Source organism: Argopecten irradians, chromosome 4 (genome assembly GCF_041381155.1).
Source record: "Argopecten irradians isolate NY chromosome 4, Ai_NY, whole genome shotgun sequence".
Taxonomy (NCBI): domain Eukaryota; kingdom Metazoa; phylum Mollusca; class Bivalvia; order Pectinida; family Pectinidae; genus Argopecten; species Argopecten irradians.
This window is the reverse complement of record NC_091137.1, coordinates 17,774,789-17,802,213: the sequence shown is the minus strand read 5'-3', so window position 1 is coordinate 17,802,213 and position 27,425 is coordinate 17,774,789. Positions and strand designations below refer to the sequence as shown.

At 33.8% G+C, this 27,425-nt stretch overlaps 1 protein-coding gene across 10 annotated transcripts in view; it reads left to right on the top strand.

Moving 5' to 3' along the window:
• The first annotated feature begins 2,288 nt into the window (after positions 1-2,288).
• Positions 2,289-27,425, top strand: part of LOC138320812 (bromodomain adjacent to zinc finger domain protein 2B-like) — a 71,599-nt gene continuing 46,462 nt past the window's right edge. For 5 of the 10 annotated variants that reach the window (XM_069264048.1, XM_069264040.1, XM_069264047.1 and 2 more), the window contains exon 1: positions 21,715-21,923. In XM_069264048.1, the coding sequence (XP_069120149.1) occupies positions 21,921-21,923 (3 nt within the window). In that variant the 5' untranslated portion in view covers positions 21,715-21,920. Of the gene's footprint in view, positions 2,387-2,528; positions 2,920-3,005; positions 3,141-12,981; positions 13,086-14,626; positions 14,750-21,713; positions 21,924-27,425 lie in introns of those variants that run through there. The other 5 variants (XM_069264044.1, XM_069264042.1, XM_069264046.1 and 2 more) reach the window with 5 other exon arrangements.

Sequence of the window (27,425 nt, the reverse complement as noted above, 5' to 3'; positions counted from 1 at the left end):
GTGCGCGTGTGCACATACAGGTAAAGGATTAAGTCAATAACAAGTTAATCAGGTTCATAATGATCTTGGTGTACTTTTAACTCCTACACATGCACGTCATTCACAGCCAGATATATTAGACTCCGCCCTATATCATATGTAATTGTGTGTTAATTATGGAATGTCCATAGACAATGGTATAACGACTTCAGTCATGATTAAACCGACATGAATCATGCTAACCGTAGTTAAACTGTAAAATACTACAATATATTGAGTATGGCATGATTTATACATCATTCGTAAACACTATGTTTTTAAAAAATATACAGAGACTTTCTATATAACCAATATTCAATATAGAATTAACATTAATTTTCAAAGAATGCGATTGTCTTATTCTTTCGTTTTCAAAATCATTGTATAATTATAACTATAATCAGAAAGATATAAAATTAAAATTCTTCTTATAGCCTGATATCTGCAACCAGTGGGTGGTATGGTAAGGTATCTTCTAATTGAAAAAAAATATGAGCGTTTGTCTCCCTTTAACCGCCGTGCTATGTCAGATTTTCATTCTGTTAATTTTTCACGAGTCTCAATGCGTATAATTATAATTAATTAAAAGATACCCTTATATGGATATTTCATATTTATTTTGTTACCTGCAGTTCATGACGTAACGTATTTTTTTTTTAAACAGGACGTCACAAATGATTTATTTTCGGTGATGTGCAAAGTATTTCAAGTGCATTTTTATTTACATACGAGAATCGGAATGTGTCAAAACGGACTACACAAAAATAAGTAAACGTGAGAATTCACGAGGAACCCAAAAAGTCCACATTTAAGATTGCTATGTATGTGTATAAATGCTTTGAAAGGCAGAAATAACTTCACCAGTGTCAATTAAAATGAATTTTCAACTGTAAAATTGCATTGAATAAATAGTTGCTGTCTAAACCTCTGAAACAGAAGCAATATGTATCATTTATAAGTGTACACTTACTCACTTTCTTTCCTCCAAATGAAAAAAACCCACCCAAAACAAAACCAGCAACAACTTTATAGATAGAACATATGGTACGGACAGTGGAGATGGAGACGTTTGGGAAGGTCCATCATAAAGATTATGACGGTATTACTTTATCCTTCTTTTTTTCTTCTTTTTCTCCATCCATTTATATATGTTTGTTTTTTTTGAGAGAGATTTAGATAATAACTACACACAATGTGTGATAAAGTGTACGTAAATGATTGTAATAACTAAAAATCTTTTTATAAATACCGTTAACTTTTTATTGGCTTTTAATGACACTTTTTTTAATTTCTAAACCTCTAATTATATTACCTAGAAATGCTCAAAGTTTAATTATGCGGATTTTCCCGTGCTGCTTTTGCTTTCAATAACTATACCTATGTATTTTATGATAGACCTGGCCTGTCTAACTACAAAGGCACGGCGCGCGTCCTAATGCTATGTGTCGGCCTATATTACGATAGGGACTTGTGTAATGTACTCCGTACACACATGCTGTCGATTCCTCTCTAAAGCAGCTGCTTAGCTCTGTCGAAGCGAAATCTATTTCAAACTCTGCTATCTAGCTAACAGATCGACAGTGGTCTCTCTCCGCCATTTATATAGTGAACAAAGAAAAATATCCATGATTGAATGAAACGCTATGGGATTTTTGACACTGACGATAAACGTCGTCTGCGCTTGGACCCTTTTTTTACATAAAAAATACATTGTTACAAAAGACGAACTTTCTCTGTACTTTCATTGGGAAATAAATATATCTACCAACAATGGTAAAATGGTTTTGATGTCTAATATGATTTCTAGCCTTTAATCAACAAATTAATTCTTTTAAAATTTCAAAATAACTTTTTGACTTATAATTTTATACATCTTATCTATATATCAAAACAGTGGGATATAATCACTTTCACACTCGTATATCGTGTTCATATATGCTTGCCAAATTTTATTTAGACGACATTTTTTATATTAATGAACAAACTAATATACAAATCTGCTGACATACATGTACATGTTAAGAAGAAAAGAATATACATGTATGTACAACATCTTACTGTTATAATTACACGGTGTTGTTGACATTATACAACCTCATTATTCTGTCTCATTTCGCAGGCAAATGCAGCACAAATATTGCCATCATCATGTACCCAAACATACAAAATGACCCCAAGTTTATTTAGAATGTACACAAAACGAAGAAATTGTATTAATATGATGTTCTAAGTATCTGTTTCCGTGTACAAGCATTGTTTGCAATATCGCTGTGACGTCACGATTTCGACTCGCACCACATGCGCTCGGCCCTAAAACCGACTCTATCCTTCCATTTTCTTTGGAAAAGAAGACGCGAAGACCAATGTGGTAAATTTCTTTAATTTTTCACGATAAAGTGCAGATTTTGATCCAGAATGACCACTGAACACCCCTACACATGAAAATATCGGTGTATGACCAATAAGCGTGTGCTCTCAGTGTTAGCCCATTCAGAAAAATTCACACAACAACAATGTTGTTCATCAAATCTTTATAGATTTTTCCTCGTGTGTAGCAGTGTTCGTTAATTCGGCTAAATGACCACCAAATGACCAGATAAGGCCCAGATATTGTCATCATTGTTTAGGGGAGACTCGGACCTTTCCATACATACGTTATTTGAAGATATTTACTATTGTTTACACCGGGAATTAGCGCGTGCAATCTGAGGGGAATTTTTGTCGCGGCCTCTCGTTGAAGTCGGTTTATACATATCGACGATTATTTCTCTCGGCTCCCACATAGCATTATCATTCTCCCCGACATATTTAGCCGCACATGCCTTAGATTTGTGGCGAGTTTCTTTGTCCGGGTCTCTCGACGTATACCTTGAAAACATCGACGGAAATTGGACAATTGAGGTAAATTAGTATTGTTTTACCTAACTTGAACGATTGATACATGTTTGAGAGATGCTTTCTCGGTTATCGCCTATTAATGCATACATTTCTTGTATCGGTTTGCGATTCTCTCTCGGTTTATTACAGCACAGGCAGCAAGCCACTGGTAGCCATGTTTTTACTTTGGGAATAATAATTTTCTCAAGATTAACTACAAATTATCAACTTGGATTTATACACAGGTAAACACTGAATATATTTTTCACAATTGGGTATTGTTTATATTTTGTGTTTGTACTATATTTGGACACTGGGATGGTTTTGTGTGGATTTCTGTCGACTGTATTGTTAATTACATTTACTGAGGGTAATATATATCTTTCGGCAGTAAGGATAGTTGATCTATACAAATGCATACATTAAAACAAGAGCTGTGTTTACAAAACAACTCGTAGCTTTCCTGTATTTCCATTTATTTAGATTTTGCTAGCCAGGATTTTATAGTTCTACTTGTTCTACTCCTAATGCAAAACATTGTTTTCATTTATTGATAGGCCAAATTATTGAGGCTACATAAACTTAGTTTTTACTGTTTATTTAATTAATTTATATATGATACAATAAATTCTTAAAAGCCTTATATAATGTAGTGATTTCTCTTTTATGTACATTGTAAGTATCCAAACCCCATTTCATTCTTCAAGAAAAATGTCCCTTGTATTTCATATTTGACTTTCCAGTAGGATATTTTTCTCACCACTTTAATCTAAATGCCAAAGATTTTTTTTGATATTTTTTTTATGGTTTCAAGATATTTAATAAAATTTACCTGTACCGTGCAAAAAAACTGTTTATGTTTCCCAAAGTTTCTACTTGTGTGATGTTTTTAAGAATAAAAATGTAACTTTTCCATGCTATTTTAATCTTATATATGTAAAAAAAAAATATATATATATATATATAGGTTAAGTTAATTTGCTTATATGGATAGTATAGATTGCTATATGGTGCTATTTTTTGCAAGAACTGAGAATACGAAAGCTATATATCTCTGTGTCTATAGTACTTCTGTGTTACAGCATGTACTTTGTATTATGTAGAGAAAAAAGTCGTTGAACTCAAATCATCCAAAAATTTTCAATAATATGTTTGAGTTTAAAGCAGGAATGAAAAGTGTTGATAGACTTATTATAAAGCATATTATATCACCTGCACATGTTTTCAACAGGAGCTGTACATTTGTTTCATTGTGTTTATTTTATAACAAATACGGTATGACCCCTCAGATCCTATAAATAGACCATGTTTATTGTTTACATGATATCAGAATGCTGATCAGAATCATGTGTGTATATATAATAGGCATGTGTACTTTTATTTAGATCATGTCTTAATTTTGCATCACATTATGTAAAAAGTCCTGAAGTTTGTACTAAACCGGTATAACATTAAAACAGTAATATGTACTGTACATACATAGTACAAAGTGCACTCAGTGACCCCAGTATGGAGGTAATACCGTATTCATTCTAAAGCACAAGATTGCCCTTGAGCAAAAGTCCGAATTACTCGCATGTACAATATTATAAGCAACATAAGGTTTACTTTTATTTTGAAATCATTATAGAAAGTTTTTCAGTTGAAATGATGAATACGAATGATAATTACATGGTGTGACTTGTATGTGTCATATGTTGAATGTCATGGACCTTGGTTTGATCTTGATTTAAAGTGTTAAGTTTGTCATCTTTAAATATATACTCATATAATTAATTTTTCTTTGTTTTCATACCAAATCTGGCTTTCTGATTGGCCAATATTTTTTTTGCATACCACTATGAAAAAAATCCGAGAATGGCGCGAAACATCGATGTTATTACGACGTCACAATAGAGACATTAACGTTGCGTATTGATTCTGAAAAAAGAATCCCTTCAAAAACCACTTTAATGTTACATTTAAACATACTTCATTTTATCAAATAGAGAATAAAATTAATTATAAGTATTGATGTCACTATTTCAAAGTTTTATCGGGGTATGAAAAAAGAATTGTTCGCAAACTTTAGTGAGAATCCGCTACGCGGATTCACACAGTTTGCAAACTTTTTTTTTTCATACCCCGATAAAATTTAAAAATAGTGACATCAATGCTTAAATAAACATATACATATACAAATTAGTACTTGCTTTTCGGGTGTTATAAGGAGAAAAATATTACTCTGAACATGCCCCCAATCAATACTTAGAAAATTGTGTTTGGACTGATTTTCAATTTTAATGTATTATCAATCAATTGATATTTGAAAGACTCTCAATTATGAAATTTACTAAATTTGAAAGGGGAGATAACTCATATACTTAAAATGTTTTGTTTTTAGCATATAAATATGAAATCTTTATATGTTAAAACATAAACCTAGGAAAGCATATGATATCTGATCACCAGGGTATATTATGGGTAATAAGTAGGTTGTCTTCAAGCAATCATCAATTATGAGTTGATGAGCCAAAATATTTGTCTTTGGTTGAGGGAGGGTTTTTGTAGACATTGATATCAGTGAGTGTTCCCTATACCCCCTGTTTTTTGCCTCTTTAAGTGAAAATTTTCTCTCTGTCATGTGAGAATTTTCTCTGTGCTTTTGATGACCTTTTTCAGTCCATTTGTCCAGTGAAGGTCACATTTAGGGCCAGAGTTGAGTGAAAAAGTTGAGTGACTATATACTACAGAATGTATAGGCCCTGTAGTTCTTAAGATGGTTTTTTTGGACTTTAAAGTTTTGTCTTGATTTTTCTGGTTTCCCTGTTCCATGAAAATCTTGGATCGTGTTTAATGCTAGTTTCTTTGACCCCTGTGTAGTGTGTTTCAAGAGAATTTTTCCCTAGATAAGTTCTGTATCCAGTGAGAATTTTAGCTATTCATTGTAACTTAAACGATCCACTATAGCCGATAGTTAAGATGTCTCGACATATTACCACAAGCCCTCTACCTTTGGGTCACGAGTATGAATCACAAATTAAAAAAAATGGGGCAGTTGCCAGGTCCTGACCGCTGCATGCATGGTCAGTGGTTTTTCTCCAGGTAAGCCAGTATTCCCCCACCATCAAACCTGGCACATCCTTACATGACATTGGCTGTTAATAGGACATTTAACTGAACAAACAAACAAAATGTACCTTTAATGAAAATTTTCTCTGGTCCCTGTGTAATGTGTAGGATGTCTCAAGTGAATTTTCCCCATAAAAGCTCTGTATTGTGAGAGAATCTTTGCTGTATGTTTAATGGTAATTTTATCTGGCCCCTGTGTGGTGTTTTTCAATAGAATTAACCCTATATTAACTCTGTAGCCAGTGAGAATCTTGGTCGTTTGTTTTACGATAATTTTGCCTGGCCCCAGTGTTGACCTGAGTGAGAATTTATGATAATTTTGCCTGGCCCCAGTGTTGACCTGAATGAGAATCTTGGCCGTTTGTTTTATGATAATTTTGCCTGGCCCCTGTGTTGACCTGAGTGACCCTATATTAACTCTATATCTAGTGAGAATCTGGTCGTATGTTTTATGATAAGTTTGCCTGGCCCCTGTGTTGACCCGAGTGAGAAGGGGATTAAACTTGCTGAGGTTTATTTCTAGACATATTGTTAGTGGCTAATTCCCTCATCTTGTCTCTGACTGCTTTATTGATTTACAGAGAGAACTGTCATGGTGTTGAGAGTGATACATGTTAGAAAGGTATAATTACACCTCTAGTCACATCACAACACCTGCACAGAGACCATACATAGCAATCAACAACCAGGTCTCATTACAGAAATGAATTTCATTTATTTCACATCTTGTCAAATGTCATTTCTACACTCTTTATACAGGTCTCCAGAGGTGATTGCTTTTGTTTATTAGTTCTTGAAGAGCATTTGTGTTTTATAGCTCATTTGAGATGATTTGTAATTCAAAAGATCACTTTCTGTTATCAAACATAATTTCTGTTTTTCAGCAATAACTTTCTGTCATTAAATGTATTTTCTGTTTCTCGTAATAACTTTCTGTCATCAAACCTATTTCTGTTTTCCAGTGAGCAGCTTTGATCCTTGTATTTGTTTATCATTATCACACATTAAATTTATTCTCCATGACTTTTAACACAATGATGATTGTCTGAAATGTCATGTTGTTTATAATAGTTAATGCCACAAAGCAGGGTTTAAATCTATAATAAGTGTCAGTACTTCCGTATGAAATACTTAAGTTTTCTTGACTTCCTTATAGATCATACAAATATGCAATTTATAATGTTTACCATATTCAAACTAATAAACACTAAATGTAGTGGAAGAAACGTAAAACTTCATTAAATGTTTTAAGTCAGGGGGACCATATATGGTAAACCTTATCAATTAGGTTATACTGTATGCATACTTGAATGTATGTGTATTCTGAATTTTGGATTGGTCTGAAATATCAAAATACTTCAGGTCTTGTATAGTCTTATATACTCTTGATAGTTTTCAAATAAGCTGCTTTTTTGTATCAAACACTCCAAAAACTGACATATTTTGAATATATTTGGAAGTGTTTCCAGTAGTGTAGAACTGCCTGACATCCCTCATTAGTGATCAGATAGTGATGGTGATATTGTTAACAATGTTCTTTAGACAGTGTTAATAAAATTGTTTATACTGTTCTTCTTACAGTGTTAACAATGTTTGGTCCATAACAACTGATTGTCAATATCAGGAATACTGAAACCACTAACCTGGGTAACAGTTTACCTACAGCTGGGTAACAGTTTATTTGTCAGCATCAGGACTTGTCACCTGGGTAAAAGTTGACCCGGATAACAGTTTATTTGTTAGCATCAGAAGTTCTGTCACCTAGGTAACAGTTCACAGGTCATCTGGGTAACAGTTTATTTGTCAGCATCAGGAGTTCTGTCACCTGGGTAACAGTTCACAGTTCAGATGGGTAACAGTTTATTTGTCAGCATCAGAAGCATTATTACCTCACCTATGTAACAGTTTATTTGTCAGCATCAGTAGCTCTGTCACCAGGGTAACAGTTAACCTAGGTAACAGTTTCTTTGTCAGCATCAGGAGTTATGTCATCTGGGTAACAGTTTATTTGTCAGTATCAGGAGTTCTGTTACCTGGGTAACAGTTTCTTTGTCAGCATCAGGAGTTCTGTCACCTGGATAACAGTTCACAGTTCAGATGGGTAACAGTTTATTTGTCAGCATCAGAAGCATTACCACCTCACCTGGACAACAGTTTATTTTTCAGCATCAGGAACACTGTCACCAGGGTAACAGTTAACCTAAGTAACAGTTTATTTGTCAGCATCAGGAGTTATGTCACCTTGGTAACAGTTTATTTGTCAGTATCAGGAGTTCTGTTACCTGGTTAACAGTTAACCCGGGTAATAGTTAACCTAGCTAACAGTTTACCTGTTTATTGAAGAGCTTTTTTTGCTGGGAAATAATGTGGACTGCCTTGGAGATAGTCGTATATCAGTTATGAATTTATATTCATGTGTAGATTGATTTGGCATAGTGAATGTAACATCTGTTAGAATAAATATCGTTAGTAAGATCAAAGCGACCATATTATGTAACTACACGAGAGGATGTCAGATAAAGTACACCTTGTATTAACAGAAAATGATTACTGTAAAGTTATAAACAATTTTTCAAGAAACATAAAAAAGCATTAATAATTTTGTCTGTAAAGGTTAGTGTGAAAGTTATTAGAAACTCCTTGTCTATATTTTTTTTCAGCTTAAATGAGTGGCAAATGTATTGTTCTAGGACATTGTTTATGATTTCCTAATAATCTTGATTATTTATACCGTATCCAACCCAATAAGCCCACCTTTTTCACAGGCCTTGATTTAAATGCAGAATGAAAATATGAAAACCTTGGTTTTGTTTTTTTTTTATTTCATGTCATTTTGCAATTTGATTTATGGCTTACCTTGTTCAATAATTTTATGAAAGACTAACCCAAATTTGGTTAGATCTATTAAGTGCCCCCTTATTTTTTCAATTGTGTAAGTGCCCAGGGCACTTACTAAGTCGAATATGGTAATAATTAATCTGCAAGTGTAGAAAAGGACTGTTGAGTCCCTCCATCCATCTGTATAGAGTTGCTGATCCATAGATAATTGAACAGGGAGACCTGCTATATTGGACTGGAAATCTTAATGTCCAGCTGCAAAACCTAACCTCTCTAACAACTGAGATATCCCTGCTGACCAATTAAAGTGTAAAAGGAACACACAGGTCCAACATGATAAAGGTTTGGGGACTAAGGGGAGATAATCCATCAATGTAGGTGGCAAATAGAGACTTGTATTCCTTTAACAACTGATTGGTTATATTCTTGCTAAGTGCCTTATTTTATGGAATGGATAGTTCTCTCACTGAAATAAAGAATTTAATTCACCATTTTAGCTCTAAACGTATTACCAATGACTATTAGCATTTAGCTAAAAACATTTGAAGGACGTTCCAGACATCTCAGGATCATATATACCCCCCCCCCCCCCCCCCCCCCCCCCCCCCCCCCCCCCCCCCCCCCCGTAAACAAATTGATCTAGGATACTTTAGGAATGCAATGTCCATGGGATACTTAAGGATAGATTCCAATGGGATGTCCAACCAGGTAGTTTCCATGTTACATGTGAGAGCTGGGGATGTGACTGGAAATGGTGCTGAGGAATCTGTCTCATCGATGATTCATGGAGGTGTGCAGGAACTGGTCAACATTTAAATTAACAAGTCTGAAGGGATCTTTGATATTCTGTTGGTGGGAGACATAACTGGGGAGGGGATACCATTACCCAGAAGTAGTGGGAAAGTGGTGGTATGACCAATGGAAGCATGGAATTTCTTTATGTTGAGAAAAGTACAAGAAATTACAGTAAAATTTAGTTATATTGAATTACGTCCTTGGGGAATTAAAAAATGCTGCTAATGGGGCTATTTTCTTTTTATAAAAGAGAAAGAACAATGAAAGCATTGACAAAGGTTATGTCTGATTTCAAATTATAAGCAATATTTCTGTATATATCAGTTTAGAGTTCAAATGACGCAGGATCAACTGTATTGAAATCAAGGCAGTTTTGGATATAGTAAAAGAATTAGTTCATGGTTGTTTTGGGACAGAAAAACAAGTAAGGTGACTTTTGATTGATACAAAATGAATGATACATTTAGGCAACAAATTCAGCAAATGTATTAAACTGACGAAAAATTGAAACAGATTTCAGATTAAATTGAAGATTGAATATAGGCTGAGTTTGGGTCAAATTTACTCTTTAGAAACATTAACTAGAATATGGCCTTTTACAGGAGGTCTTGAATGTAACTTACTACAGAAAATTTATAAAATTTACTGAACACTGCTATTGATTCAAAGTTTCCATTGAATTGTTTATGCTTACTTAACTTATAGTCTTGGTAACCATGACGATGGTTGTCATATAAAAGCCAGTTTTTATAATATCCTTTGTCTCTTTAAAAATTGGATTTTGTTACTTCTCAGATAAATGCTGAAAGGATAAGATATATGATCTTGTGATCTTTACATTTTCCATAAACCATGCACCCTGTGCAAAACTGGTATTGAAATCCTGAGAGTTTTTCTCGCAATAATTGTGGCGTCACATTTTATAGATAAACATTTCCTTATTTGGTATGAAGATTAAAACTGGTCTAATAGTAACAAATCATAGCGGGTCATTGTGTTACACAATCGCACCATTCTGAAAGGAAGAAACAATGGATTGAGACAACACCTTTAAGGGGAACAGGCTAGCATTTAGGATATCCCCATCACAAATCAGGATTACGTTACAACGAGAAAAAGAAACAATTATTTCATAAGACTTTTCTGCTTATATGATTTTAGGACTATGTGTGGTTATCTTAACTGTTAATAACAAATTATAAAATACAGGATATTTAGAAGACCGGCTTCGGAGATGTTTGATGTTTGATTTAAAAGCTCCGATACAGAGCTGAGTGGTCGTAGCTGTTGTCCACCATCTTGTGTGTTGGTTGGTTAGATGTATTGACTGAAGTAGCGACATGGCTTGTCTGGATCTAATTTTTCCTCAATAAAATGTTTTCTTTGTCCTCGTTAAGACCAGGTAGACTCACCTGTAACACGATACTGACTTTATTTACCGATAGGTACGTATCTGTTGGTGAGGCGTAACACCCATGTGTGGTATTGTACTGTACCCTTCATTATTACAACTTATAATAATTACCTAGTGTTACAAAGTCGATTACCCCTAGGGTGCAATTTATGTGCATTTTTGTTGAAGAAAAAAATAGGGAATCATTCCTGAAGGTTTCTCATCAGTACAATGAGTTTGTTTTGTTACTATTACAGTATAAAGTGAATTGATCTTTGCGCAGAAGCATTCGTTGTTTATAAGAATACATTAAATTAGGCAGTTAACAATACTGATGATCACTCTTTCATTGGCTAACCATTAAAATTTCTCTAAAACAAAATCAGAAAAACTTAAATCTTGATAACAATGAAAGAAAGTACCCACAAATACAACATATATCACATTATACAGTGTAAAGTGAAGATAAATTCAACAAATTAATAAGTGAAAAAGAAATTTGAACATGCACTGAGAAAATAAACAGTAAGATAATGATCTATTTTTCTGTCGGTTCATCTGATTTTCTGTTCTAATCAAGACAATCAGACAAGAAAAAATTGTACCTTGCGTAAATGAGCGATTGATCAAATAAAGAGGAAAAATTCAGAGTTATGTAAATACAACACTTGAAACATATGGCGTTCAATGTTCTCATAAAACACAGCTGTTCATCTTGTAGAAATCTGGTTGGCTACAATGTTTAATTACAGAAATTTCTGCCTTAGATGATTTAGTCGGTGCCTATATATTGGAGTTTATTTTTGTGTTCAGGTGAAATGACCACTCAGCCACTTTGTGGTGTTGCCGTAACTGACGTTCAGGTCATATACATACAGAATTATTTTCCACTGTACAGATACACTGTGTTTATGATGTTTAAAAAAAGACCTGATTTGATCACATGATCATTTATATCTGTGTATTTGTCCTCAGGGGAGTGACATCACTATTCCATGTGTTTGTTTCATGTTATCACTAGTGTAGGCTGAGCTAATCTTGGGTGATGTCATGGATGTGCTAGCTATTCAATTTTGTGTAACTAGATTCATTAACCAAATGGAATCCTATTATTAACTCTTCTGTTATTAAAACTGAGAATAAAAACACATCTAGTGCTCCACAGAGTTGACAACATCTGCTATAAGATATAGGAATACTGTATAGTGAAATCTAATCTAATATAAATCAGTTTGAATAGAAAGCTTGTAATAGATTAAAGAATCTTTAATGCTTTTCAAAGAGAACAGAATTGTCAGTGGTTTATAATATTTTTTTAATATTAGCTGTTTCATCTTTAAACTTGTCCAGTCTTTGATCAAGATGAGCCTAAATGAGCAATCATTTGCTTTGCTTATTTTCATTACAGGCTGTATGACAAGAAAGCTTGGTAACAATGATGTATACATAAAGAATACGTTTTCTGGTTACAGATATCATGATTTTCTACAAGTCTGAAGAAAAATCAGGAATATTCATCAAAAACATGAAATATTTTTTAATGTAAATTCATCAAGACATGAAAAAACATAATCTGTTGTTATAAAAGTATTTGCTTAATGACGTATTGCGAAGCCTGTAAATGAAGAAATTTTTTCATCGATTAGAAGCGATGTAAATTTATTAGAGAGACAATATGAATTTAGTAGATTAGATATTGATAGAGATTGTTTTACTAGTAACTGTGTAAGCAAGTCGTGGTGTGTGTATACCTAATGACCTGCGACAAAGTTTAACATTTCTTAAATTTACCTGTTGGTAATTCTTCCAGCCGAATCTAGACTACAACAGTTTAAAGATATGAAAATAAAAGATTATATGAGTCATTGGTGTAGCCTGTGTACATGTGTAGTAAGTGAACTTCTCCCTTTACACAGCTCAGCTACACATGATATATGTGAAAGAAATTAAGTATTTTAAACATTTCCACATACAATAGTCCTAACTGTTTACTGGGTTTATAAAAACCTCCCATCATCGCGTGGTTTGTAAGGAGTACAAGATTCCTTGTGAAGTACGTTTTTTTTTTCCAAATGTTGATGTGTTTTAGTTTAAGTCAATTGAAAACGATGTCTTGGTATTTGTGATGGTAATTTATGGATGTTTCTAAGTTTATGTGGATAATTATGATTCATATTTTATACACCTTTTGTATCATCAAATGCATGAAATATTGTGTCTAGATTTCACAGTTCACTAAAATTGTGACTTTCTTTAATCATCTTGTTACTGGTACTTATTTATACAAACTTATTGATAAATGAAGTTTAATATATTACTAACGATATATATTTTGAATCATTACTAATGAATACCATTACTGAAGTAAGCTAATAAGGTAGAGATCTTGGAGAAATTTCTTTAAAACAAGCCCAAAAGGTTAATCAATCTGGAGAAAGATCTCCTAAAACATTTTTTTTTAAGATAATGTATTTATTCGTGATCAAGCAAGTAGTCTAATGCCCAATTCAGTTATCTATTTTTATACTGGAGCAGACCAGCTTGAGTACAGTGGTCTTGTATTGTTCCTTTGAAATCGGATACGACAGGGAGTTTTGAGATATTTCATAGACCACTATAGACTTGTACAGAGCTGTACAGATGATTATAAAATGGAAAATCTGTGGGATGATACACTCTATAGCCACTTTTTACACATGCACTACTGTAATTTCTGCAGTTACCATAGAAACCGGACTGCTCAAGTTCAAAAGTGTAATTCGTGTAAGATTCAGTGTTTTTAGTATGTTCTCTCTTCCACTTAGTTTTCTCGGCAATGTTCAAAGCTCAAACGCGTAGCTATTTATGAATTTGAAAGAACATGATTAAGTCAGAAACGGCTGATAAAAAAGATTGGATTGTACATTCTAGGCGACTTGAGTAATTAAAACGATGATGAAAGGCAGCTACAAAGTAGAGCTGTTTAGCAGTTACAGCTGTATCGATGAACAATCACAATCTTATGATGGATTGTTTCATAAATCAAAGTGACATTTTAAACAATATTGTTTAATTAAACAAATTCATGGGTAAAGTATGCAAAGTCTCCATGGATAACGGCAAGCCATGTCAAAATAGATAATACTGCTGTTATCTATTGATGCCATGAATGGTGTTAAACTATCTATGATTAATTCTAAGAATAAAATTTGCACATTGTTTTCTGTTTTTTCAGTGCTTGCATAACACTGTAAATACTAATGGATTTGGGCATCCATATTTAGGAAGTTGTGGTCGAAATCATTCAAATGCTAGTATTTAGGCTTATTTATCTATTTCAGAGCATATTCTGTCATACATGGTTCTCGAGAAAATCCTGTATATCAATAAGAGGGAGATGTAATGCTTATTCAGAGCTTATTTGTGTCATGCTAGAATGTATGCATGGTTCTTGACAAAAGCTCTCTTCAGTTACAAGGAAACTGGAATAACAATTAATGAATATGCAAATACCAAGGTACACTTAAGATGCTAGTAGGGGAGTTATGAAAAAGATGAATTAAATTGATGTCTTTGACTTCATTGTAATATCTATGTATGCTTTTATGATTGCAGATTTCATGACAAGTCTTTAACACATGAGGAACGACCAGCCCAATTCCACAATGTGACCCTTGACCCCTATTCCAGATGTGAACTGTAGGAAGTTCAGCGGTTATCATTCCATTATTCTGTCAGGTGAGGACGATTGATTTTTTTTCAGGTGTTTTCCTCATTAATTGTGTGTGTGTCTATAGTCTTGTCTCAGGTTTGTAGACTAGGACGAAAAGTGTCATTTTGTGAAGCTTTATAACCAAACATTCGCCTGAGGCAGCTACTCAATACTCAAATCTACAGATACATCTACCTGTTAAAATTGTATTCTTTAGAGCGAAAGCCAAAAAAAAAAAAAAAACTAAATGCACACTATCTTACCTTGTAAAAATCAGTTGACCTCTTTATAAAAATAAAAGATTTGGCTCAGTTTCATAAAATCTTATATGAAATGAACACTTGTTTACAATCTTATGTATATCATATAGGAATTTTAGAGATTTTATTCAACAATAAAATCAATTTCAAAACTGATATTCTACATTTAAACCACCACATTGTTATTTGACACAGGATTTAGTATTGATTTTTACCTCAGTTTTTATGTTTTGTGTCGCTAATAATACAATTTACAAGCTCATCGTCAGTAGTGCCTGCTGTGGTGTGAGAAGGACAGCTATTCAGAATAAATTTACAAATGGAATCCACTTCATTTGTAATATCACCTGCATTTCATTCTACTGGAAATTCATTAGTCCAAATCATTTAATGGATTTAGCTTTCTCTAATTAGATCTGGTTCTCATATGATTATAAAAATGGTTGTGTAAGTCAGCAGTGTGTCACTTCTACACAGTCACATAGAACCCTTGTTAAAGTTGTGAAAAACAACAAAATCTGATAAAAGCAAACATTTAAAAATAAAAGGGTTATAATTTCTGTGTGGAAATTGATTTTCCTTTTTTCTGTACCATTGTCACTTTTAAATGAAAAATCGTCACAGTTTTAAAGTTCTCTTGGTGAAGGCAAAAAATATTCAATAATGTCTCTCAGTTCTATATGAACATGATTTAGTAGGAAAACAGATCCTTGTTTTGTCATGAGGATGGTTGAGTGAAGAGGATTCTGGTTTTTATATCGCCCTGAATTAAACCTGCCTCTGTGTGCCTGAAGTGTCTGTCCAAAATAGGTAGCACATGTTGTGGTAGTCTACACACCAGGGTCTATCTGGTGTACAAGAAATACACAGATTTACTTGCAAAATTGTTTTGAGTGTTTTCTCGTGCAGTTTCATCAGGCCCCAGTGATGGATACTCATGTTGTGCCTAAGTCTGCCAACGATCAAGGAATGTTAGGAAGCACTAGGAAAAGAAACAGCTTCAACTTTGTATACTGGAATTCTTAGTTTTATTTTACCACATTGGTATAAAAAGCGCTAGTTCTGAGCGAGATCTTGTTAAAAATAACCTCATCAGGTTTGGAAAGAAAAAGTATGGTAATTTCATTTATAAATAATAAAATCACTAAGCTAATTCAAAGCCACGATAAAATTTACACCTAAGTAAAATAGGAAATTCTATTAGATAAGTTTGAATTTTAACTTTGGGGATCTATATTTAACAAACTATTTTTGTTGTAAAATTTAAATAATGCGATGCATTAGGATGAAGTGGACTGACCTTGAGAGGGACTGACCTTGAGGGAGACTGACCTTGAGGGAGACTGACCTTGAGGGAGACTGACCTTGATGGAGACTGACCATGAGGGGGACTGACCTTGAGGGAGACTGACCTTGAGGGGACTGACCTTGAGAAGGACTGACCGTGAGGGGGACAGGCCCTGAGGGAGACTGACCCTGAGGGAGACTGACCTTGAGGGGGACTTACCTTAAGGGAGACTGACCTTGAGGATTACTAGGAACTATTTTATGCTTAAGGATAATTTTCTATGGACTAAACTGATTCCTGTGTTCATTTTTTGGGATGGTTGGGGCTGGGAAGGACAACACGCATTTTGTCCGATGTCGAGGATGACAACATGTCCTTAGGGATAGCTTTATTGACAAGGAGGTCTGTTTTCAGTGCATAATTGACTATAATTCTGTATGTATCTGGGGAATGATACTTTGAACAGTTACTCAGGGTGGTAAATAGCTGGTTTGTACTAGTATCTTTATTGAGCAGCCCACAGGTTACATGTGTTAATACACATGTACCAAGTACATGTATCATTTGTTGAAAACTGCCTTGCGCTAATCAGAATTCCACTAAATAATAGATCTTGTGAAGCTACTGTGAGAAACTGCTGTAACAAGAGAACACTGAGTCATACAACGTCACTTATTGACTGGACAGTTGTATGCTTTCTCAAATAATATGTCTGCATTCAAATCATAGATTATTTTTAATCTTCTCCTCGGCCAGAATCTGTTCAGGGTGATTCTGTGGATTAGTGTGCTTGCGAGTAGGTGGATAAATCTTGTCAGAGATTGCCATGGAAATGAGATTAATATTTGATCTTGGAATTCTGTAATCAACCAGGTTATTGAATAAAATTTCCTCAGATTTTAGATAGCACAATGACTATAGTTAGATTATTTCTATGATAGTTATGTGCAATTTGTGTTAATATTTTGATATATATGTACGACACCTAAATTCCAGTGTACGTCAATTGTATTTAGAGATAGTCCAAACAGCTAGGGTTAATTATGTTTGTATCAAAGTTATTTCTTTTGGTACATATGTACTTTTTAAGTTCTCTTTTAAATTATTCAATAGGTTAAACGACACAAATACAGAAGTATGTTTCACAGCCACAGAATTATGCCACTACAGCTGTTGAATTTAAATTTTGATGAATAGTTAATAAAACAATGCTCCAGTTTTATCTTTATTTCTTCTATAAAGATGCTCCACCACTGACAAAAAGTTTTTTTTTCAGAATAAAAAACAAGAGCAGAGTAGTTTTTCTTCAGCTACAAAAGTTACTTACTTTACACCATTACCACCATTGAAAAGTTTGAGCTTCTAATTTTACTTCAAGAAAGAAATATTAAAATTGATTAATTGCATCCGGAAAAAAAATTCCCTTGGCACTGTGTCCTATATGGAATGAAGGACTGATTGTATTTTTATATGAACTGTTGTGTTAATCAGACTCACACACGATTACACATAGATTTTTGTTCAAATGATAAGTATGGGTATGCTCTGTTGGCGGTGGAGCATCTTTAAGAATTATTAACCCAGTTATTTGTGATCATGAGTCAGTGCATGCTCGTTAATTAGCTAAATGTGTACTAAAAGTTACTGAGCAGAGTAGACATATCCTTCTACTAGACCAGGTTAAAATATATATATGACTCTATCCATATTTACCTTGCAAGTATATAATATGAATCTACATCCCATATTGATGTGTAAGCTAAATTTAACATTTGCCTTTAGGGAGAATTTATTGAGTTATAACTATAAATGTAAAAACTGAGCTGACAGATTTGCTGAAGCCATGCAGCTGCCTGCGTTTAAATATGTAATTTCTCCACAATTATTGAACGCGTAGAAGCATTTTAAGTGAAGCAAACATATAACAAACAATACAGTTTCCTACATGGAAAAAATTTTGTATTTTGTTTTGTCAAGGAAGAGAATGTCCTTGGGCTGTACTGCTTAGGCTTGTAATTAAGTGCGTATTGATATGTAGTGAAATTCTCCTGTTTTCTCTCTAGCTTACTGCAAAGAAAATCAATAGGAACAACTTCACTATAATAGATATGTTTACTTTTGGAAATGACATTTATTGCTTAAATCAAGCTAGAGAGGAGAGATTCAGATGACACTCAGATCTGACTCTCTAAAATGCTTTGATTGTCCATGTCGTTTGCTTCATCTTTTACATGTTTAACATGACACTGATTGGCATATGTTTTGCTAATTATATTGAAATGAGCATCCTGTTTAGAGTTTGTTTTGTGCTATTTTCCATTAGCATAATTAAGAGAAATGATTTTGATTTACATAAACATTTGGGTTTTATGGAGCAATGTCCTTAGCTAGGAAATACCTTGGTAAAAATCTAGCATGCAAAATACATGCTAGTTTGGTAAGAGCAATGGTTTGGTTGTCTGCTTTAATGTCCCATTTCAATTAACAGCCATGGTCATTTAAGGATGTGCATTAAGGAGGTTGAGGAAAGTTTTCAGCATCCTGAGAAAAACCACAGACCTGCAGATAAAGAACAATGGTCTAAACTCTCTAAAAACTTTGGTAGGTTTTGAGTCCATGTCTTGTTTTACAGACTGTAGTATATACCCAGGCTTAATATAAATTTGAAATGGAAAGCACAGTAAAGCCTAACTACTGTGGCTAACTCTTTATAACAACCATCTGCTTAAGAAGACCAAATTTTGGGGGCCAGAAATGGCAAATGTAAAACACAACTTGGTCATATTAATAGCTATTTCTGTTCTTTGGGTTTTCTTAATGGTCTCCACATGTATGACTGCACACATTTTGACATTCCATACAGGTGATCGTTTATTTTGCTCAAGTTACTGAGATTTGAATGAACTGGTCTGTGCTGGTGTGGTTGGCTTGGTGAGGTAGTCACCAGCAACTACAGGATGCTCCTTTCTAAAAGAAAAAAAAAAATCATTCCTGTCTGACTAGAAGGAAAAGCTAACAGACTCAGTATCTGGTAGTTACTTCACTTTCTATCTAATTACAATTGGCAGTGGATGTCAGATACACTAGTGTATTGGAACATAGGCTATAGTACATGTGGGTCTTATGGGTTAAAGAATGATGAAGGAGGTGGTGATATTGTCTTGTAATGCCAGAGATAGTTCAGAGGTCCGGGGTTTGAGCCCCAGTCCGTTGATATGTCTTTGTGTGATTACATCATACCATCTATAAGTAGTGTATTTCAGGAAGTTTAGCAGTTGTAGGTTTGAATAGGTAGTTTATTTGTGTTCAGAAAACTTACTGTAGATTAATTGAACAAAGCATTTCAAAGATGCATTATTTCAAACATCTGCCAAAATTACAAAGGCTTCAAAGTTTAAACAACAAATCTGATGATCTGCGTGATTTGGAACACAAAATTATGAAAATCATCCCAAAAACTGTCAGATCAGAAGCAGGAAACTAAATGAAAATATTAAACAGGCTGTTGTGAATATTTTCCTGCCAATAAAAAATTGTTTGAATGTCAAGTCTTACATTCAATATAGAAAACAAATTGTGTTCTTGTCTATTCTTTACCATTTAGCCACTTTATACTTATTAGATGTATTACGAAAGCAATACAATGTATCTGGTATCAGATTGTTTTTATCCACTGTCAACTATGTAACTGCCAAGCACAATGACTTGGCAAATGTTATATGAAAATCAAGTTTAAATTAGAATAGAATATAGAAACTGAAAGGATATGGACTAATTTACATTATAAAGCATTGATATATATTGGTCTTACATGCTAAAATTGTTCTATAATAACAGATTTTGTAGTTGGGGGATCAATTTAACGATGTGACTATAGGCCTGTCTTATTCACTGTGTAATGCTGTGCCATTTTAAACACTAATGCTAATAACACAACATTTATTGATCACAAGTATTCTTTGTATTTTCTCCGTTTTCTGTCCCCATTGTTAAATAATCCATCACATAGCAGCTTGACTGAGGATTTTTCGATTTTATGTAGGCTGATTATCTTTTCCCTGTAACGTATCTTGTGTGTGTCGGCTAATTATGTTTTCGCTGTATTGGATGCTAGTCTAGTTTCCTATATACCTGTGGCTTTTAATTTCTCTGCCATAATAAAATATTGGGTTTATGAAGCTTAGCACAAGTTGAACTATTATTTTAATACTCCTGATAGCTTTACTTTAAAATGTTTATTTTACACCCCCCCTTCTCAGACTTCATTTCTTACTCCTCAAAAATATGTCATGAAATAAGGGAAACACAAGATCTGTTCATGTGTTTGGTGTAAGGTCAGTTGTTCCATCCCATTTCGTCCTGGAGGTGGGAATGTGTACATACATATCTTACTTCAATTTCTAGCTCATATTTCTTTAATGTCTAAGTATTTTATACAGGCTGAATAGATAAGTAATAGATCTTGTACCTACATCAGTCTTGTTCATATAAAACAAAATGCCCTCTATACCTCTAATGAAAAAAATTAATGTACATTCACTTTAAAATTCCAGATTCAATAAATACTTAGGGAATCAATTCAATTTACTTAAATGACTCATTTATCTGTAATATACTGATATTTTACTCTGGTCGGAAGGAGAATCTCAAAAATGCCCGATTCATCTTTACATGTAGCAGTGATTTTTTTATCACGATTGTACGTTATGATTTATCAAAGTCCTAGAAAAAGAAACAAGCTTAAAGCCTTTAGATGATATTGTTTATATAAATGTCAGGTGTGCTATAGTCTGCCTGTGTATATCATTAGTCATCCAAATAACAAAGGATTCTCCATTGTCCAGGTACACACATTGTGTGAATGTCTATATTCCTTAAACGATTGGAAATTCACACACAATTTTATATTAACATCATATATGATATTATAATACAGATGAATACAATGAATGTCACTTTATATCTATTATTATGATGAGTCGTTACCCAATATATTATAAATGTCGTTTTCCCATCACACACAGGTAAACAACGCTGTATTTTATAAACTCAGGTGAGATGTAATCCAGCTATATATAGATACAGATATTACAGGATATTGTTCGGAAAATCAATACGCTTTGGGAAACAACTTGATTAGGTACCAGGTGAATTTCAAACCAAGATGGCAGATAAGATTGATTAGCGCAATATCAAAATGAAACACTGCTAATTTCAAACTAAAAACTGAAATGTCTTCCTGATTAGAGTGGGATGTCCCAGGTTAACGGTTTTAAGGTTAGAATAGATGAGAATTTACCTGGGGTAATACAAACAGATGTTTGTGTATGTGTTATGTGTTAATACATCTCATAACAAAGGAAAGTCGGGGTCGTAGTTCAGACAGATGGTTGGGGTCAAGAAATATTCAAAAGGTGTGTGTGTGTGGTGGTAGTTTGTACAGGGTAAAAATATCCTTTATACCGGTAGAAATGCCGAGGTTACAATGAGGTATTATCTTGGTTTAAATGGGTACAGATTCACCCCACTAACATATCAAATGTATAGCTGTAAACAGCACAGGAAACTCTACTTGACTTGGTGAATTAAAGTGAAAAAAATCCCTGGAAGACATAGACGAATGGATATTAATAGGAAAAGGATGAAATTATGGTAGGTCTTTGTGTAACTAAATTGTAATCCACCTTGAAAGGTGTATAAAACTACATTTATATATATATCTGGATCTGACCTCTCATAGTATATAGAATATACTTGTTTGCTTTTGTGTTTCAGGTAGATAGAATCACAACCCCTTGTTAGATAAAGGTGTTTAGTTTAAATCTGGGAAGTTTAAAAATCTAATACAACTATAGTCTTTATGTAAAAACTTCCAGCATTATGTAATTTGTCTGTGTGTATGTACACTTCAAATCTTCTCTACCACTCTATATGTATATTATGTCTTTTTCAAGTTAGTACAGATACATGTATAAGAGTTTATAACTTACCCTGGTAATGTATTTGATATATTGGTGGATATGTCCTTGTGTGACCTTGGCCCTATGGTTTATAATATCACAAAGTAAAGAAATGTTTTACTTTCTTTAGTAAGTGAAACTGAACAGAGATTTAAAGACGATAATAAAACAGACAAGATTCTGTCTTGGAAAACAGCTTTTGTTAACCTGTTATCAGACTCGCTTAAAGCTACAGATTGTGAAGTTACTTTCATCATCTTACTAGGTATAAAATATACTGTTTGATAATGTTTAGCTAATGACTGGGATTGGTCTTGATATGACCAAGCATTACTATTTTATAATGGAATAGTTTTATTATGAAACATCAAGTCCTGGCCTTTCTGTCTTTCTATCTTTCAAATAATCGTCAACCTCAGATTTTAGCATTCTTTCAGAACAAGATAATTTCTATTTTATTATTTTCTTTAGTGAATACCTGGGATCAGGTGAATAAGCTAATCCCAGTTTAATGACAATTTTCAAATGAAGATAAAATAATTTCTGGTTATACAAATTTTACAAAATTTTATAGCAATCTTAAGAACTCTATTCTTTACTTACTTGCTGTGTCTAGTGAAGATATAATTACAAATTTTGCAGTAAATGAAAAATGAAAATTTCACTAATCACGTGATTAAGCCAATCATCTTTTGAACACCCAGGCCCAGATTGTTACTGATCTAACTTTGCATTTATACAAACCAAGTCCTGTGTTATCAATAATTCATAGTTATCTGATCTTATGTTAAAAATACAGAATTCATTGTATGAAATAAAAGATTTTAAAAATGCAATCCACAGATTCAAGAAATCATTACCTGTATTATGAATGACCATGCACTGTTTTGAAAACAAATTCAGAATAAGAAAAAAAGATATTCAAAGTCTGTTTGTGACCAAAACCTCACAGGCCGAAGTTTAGCTCTTTATAGGAAGATGTTTTTCTGCATTTTAAGTAATTGATGAAACAACACTTGCAGTGTTTTCCTGCTTATGAAAACCCACATGGCGATTTCAAGAACAACACGGATTGAAAACAGGTCTGGTATTTTACAGAAAATTGTAACATGTTCCCCATCTAGGCCCATATGTTCAGACCAGAAATGCTTTTTTTCTTCTGTTTCTGAAAGGTCTGCAGTGTAATCATCATGCATTGTTAGATCAGATATTTGCTTCCTGCCATTGTGTCAGGAAACTGAGAAAATAACAGAATTTGATATACTGGTTGTAATTTACATACAGAAAATTAATAATTCAGCAGACTTGCTTCACGCTGGGAAGCTGAGACAGTCAGAACTCCGGTGGAATATCTTGTGTTAAAACTGTAGCCAAGGAAATTATGGTACAATTGAATACCATGGATCAGGTTTTCTCGTGCTTGGCATCATGTGAAACTATCTAACAGTCCTACTTATATTGGTTAGCAGTAGAAATATCATTCAAATGTAGCTTTAAAAAACGGTTTGTTGATGGTGTGATCAGCAATTCACTGAGAGAAAACATTCATGTACAGGCTAATGGGAGAATTTATGTGCTGTTCTAACTAAGGCAATATAAAATTGATCGTAACCAGATTTTTTCTTCGCAGATAGAGCAGAAATCTATTTTGAAAATAACAGCAGATGGATCAAGCTACTTGCAGATCTAATTTCAGTTTAGTGTTTTAAGCCAGAAGTATGCAAATTTATTTGGTTCTATTTCTGGTTTTGAAAATAACAAAAGATTCAACTGACATTTAAAAATGACAGGTCAGAAATGGTAAAGACATTCAAACAGGCTTTCAAGATATTCATTTCCATTTGGCAGACCCAAAAGTCTTAAAATATGTTCAAATCTTTTGATAGACTGTTCTCTTTAGTACTGGTATGTCTAAAGTTTGAAAAAGAAATGAAAATCTTAAACTCTCAAGCCTTGACTATATGTATTTCCATTTAATAGAAACAAAGAGTCTTAAAATGTACATTGTATATTCCAAGCCTTTAATAGACTCTAAATATTGGGAAAAAACCATTCAGTTTCTTTGGTTGGCTTGCATGTCTTAAAAGTTTAAAAAGACATTCTGTTCCATTTGGTTGGTCCTAATGTTTTGATACAAGTCCTTTATTTCCTTGTGATAGCTGATGTAGGTCTAAATACCATGATAGATGCCAGGTATATCTAAATACCACGGTAGATGTTAGGTATATCTAAATACCACGGTAGATGTTAGGTATATCTAAATACCATGATAGATGCCAGGTATATCTAAATACCACGGTAGATGTTAGGTATATCTAAATACCATGGTAGATGTTAGGTATATCTAAATACCACGGTAGATGTTAGGTATATCTAAATACCACGGTAGATGTTAGGTATATCTAAATACCACGGTAGATGTTAGGTATATCTAAATACCACGGTAGATGTTAGGTATATCTACATACCACGGTAGATGTTAGGTATATCTAAATACCACGGTAGATGTTAGGTATATCTAAATACCACGGTAGATGTTAGGTATATCTAAATACCACGGTAGATGTTAGGTATATCTAAATACCACGGTAGATGTTAGGTATATCTAAATACCACGGTAGATGCGGTAGATGTTAGGTATATCTAAATACCACGGTAGATGTTAGGTATATCTAAATACCACGGTAGATGTTAGGTATATCTAAATACCATGGTAGATGTTAGGTATATCTAAATACCATGATAGATGCCAGGTATATCTAAATACCACGGTAGATGTTAGGTATATCTAAATACCACGGTAGATGTTAGGTATATCTAAACCAGAAGTACCCACGGTAGATGTTAGGTATATCTAAATACCACGGTAGATGTTAGGTATATCTAAATACCACGGTAGATGTTAGGTATATCTAAATACCACGGTAGATGTTAGGTATATCTAAATACCATGATAGATGCCAGGTATATCTAAATACCACGGTAGATGTTAGGTATATCTAAATACCATGGTAGATGTTAGGTATATCTAAATACCACGGTAGATGTTAGGTATATCTAAATACCACGGTAGATGTTAGGTATATCTAAATACCAGGTAGATGTTAGGTATATCTAAATACCACGGTAGATGTTAGGTATATCTAAATACCACGGTAGATGTTAGGTATATCTAAATACCACGGTAGATGTTAGGTATATCTAAATACCACGGTAGATGTTAGGTATATCTAAATACCACGGTAGATGTTAGGTATATCTAAATACCACGGTAGATGTTAGGTATATCTAAATACCACGGTAGATGTTAGGTATATCTAAATACCACGGTAGATGTTAGGTATATCTAAATACCACGGTAGATGTTAGGTATATCTAAATACCACGGTAGATGTTAGGTATATCTAAATACCACGGTAGATGTTAGGTATATCTAAATACCACGGTAGATGTTAGGTATATCTAAATACCACGGTAGATGTTAGGTATATCTACATACCACGGTAGATGTTAGGTATATCTATATACCACGGTAGATGTTAGGTATATCTAAATACCACGGTAGATGTTAGGTATATCTAAATACCACGGTAGATGTTAGGTATATCTAAATACCACGGTAGATGTTAGGTATATCTAATACCACGGTAGATGTTAGGTATATCTAAATACCACGGTAGATGTTAGGTATATCTAAATACCACGGTAGATGTTAGGTATATCTAATACCACGGTAGATGTTAGGTATATCTAAATACCACGGTAGATGTTAGGTATATCTAAATACCACGGTAGATGTTAGGTATATCTAAATACCACGGTAGATGTTAGGTATATCTAAATACCACGGTAGATGTTAGGTATATCTAAATACCACGGTAGATGTTAGGTATATCTAAATACCACGGTAGATGTTAGGTATATCTAAATACCACGGTAGATGTTAGGTATATCTAAATACCACGGTAGATGTTAGGTATATCTAAATACCACGGTAGATGTTAGGTATATCTAAATACCACGGTAGATGTTAGGTATATCTAAATACCACGGTAGATGTTAGGTATATCTAAATACCACGGTAGATGTTAGGTATATTACATACCAGTATGTAGTAATCTAAATACCACGGTAGATGTTAGGTATATATCTAATACACGGTAGATAGGTTATATCTAAATACCACGGTAGATGTTAGGTATATCTAAATACCACGGTAGATGTTAGGTATATCTAAATACCACGGTAGATGTTAGTATATCTAAATACCACGGTAATGTTAGATGTTAGGTATATCTAAATACCACGGTAGATGTTAGGTATATCTAAATACCACGGTAGATGTCTAAATACCACGGTAGATGTTAGGTATATCTAATACCACGTAGATGTTAGGTATATCTAAATACCACGGTAGAGTTAGGTATGTTAGGTATATCTACTAATACCACGGTAGATGTTAGGTTATCTAATACCACGGTAATACCACGGTAGATGTTAGGTATATCAAATACCACGGTGATGTTAGGTATATCCACGGTAGATGTTAGGTATATCTAAATACCACGGTAGATGTTAGGTATGTAGATGTTAGTTATACAAGACTTACTATATAGATTAATGGGTCCTTAATCATGAAGATGTACCACCATTCAGATGGAAATTGCTTAGACCCAAAAGATTTTCAGTTTCCATTGGTAGTTCATGAAATCTTAAAAGACATTAGGTCTATATGGTATCCAGAGGCCACAGAATTCTAATGGATTCCTACCTCTTGGTTACCTCTTGGTTAGGCTGTTCAGTGTAGAGAGATATTCAAACCCTTTCAGGTGCAATTTTTGATTGATAAGAGTGACCATCCGATTTAAATCAACAGAATAGGGAAAAATACCCATGGTTTCTGTCGATTGCCCTGACCAGGAATCGAACCCAGGTTTCCAGTACCGTGTTAGTCAAAGAAGCATGCTCCGTCAGCTGAGTGACATAGACTGTATTAAACACTATGTACAAACCACACCGACCTGCTCCGTCAGCTGAGTGACATAGACTGTATTAAACACTATGTACAAACCACACCGACCTGCTCCGTCAGCTGAGTGACATAGACTGTATTAAACACTATGTACAAACCACACCGACCCGCTCCGTCAGCTGAGTGACAACTGAGTGACATAGACTGTATTAAACACTATGT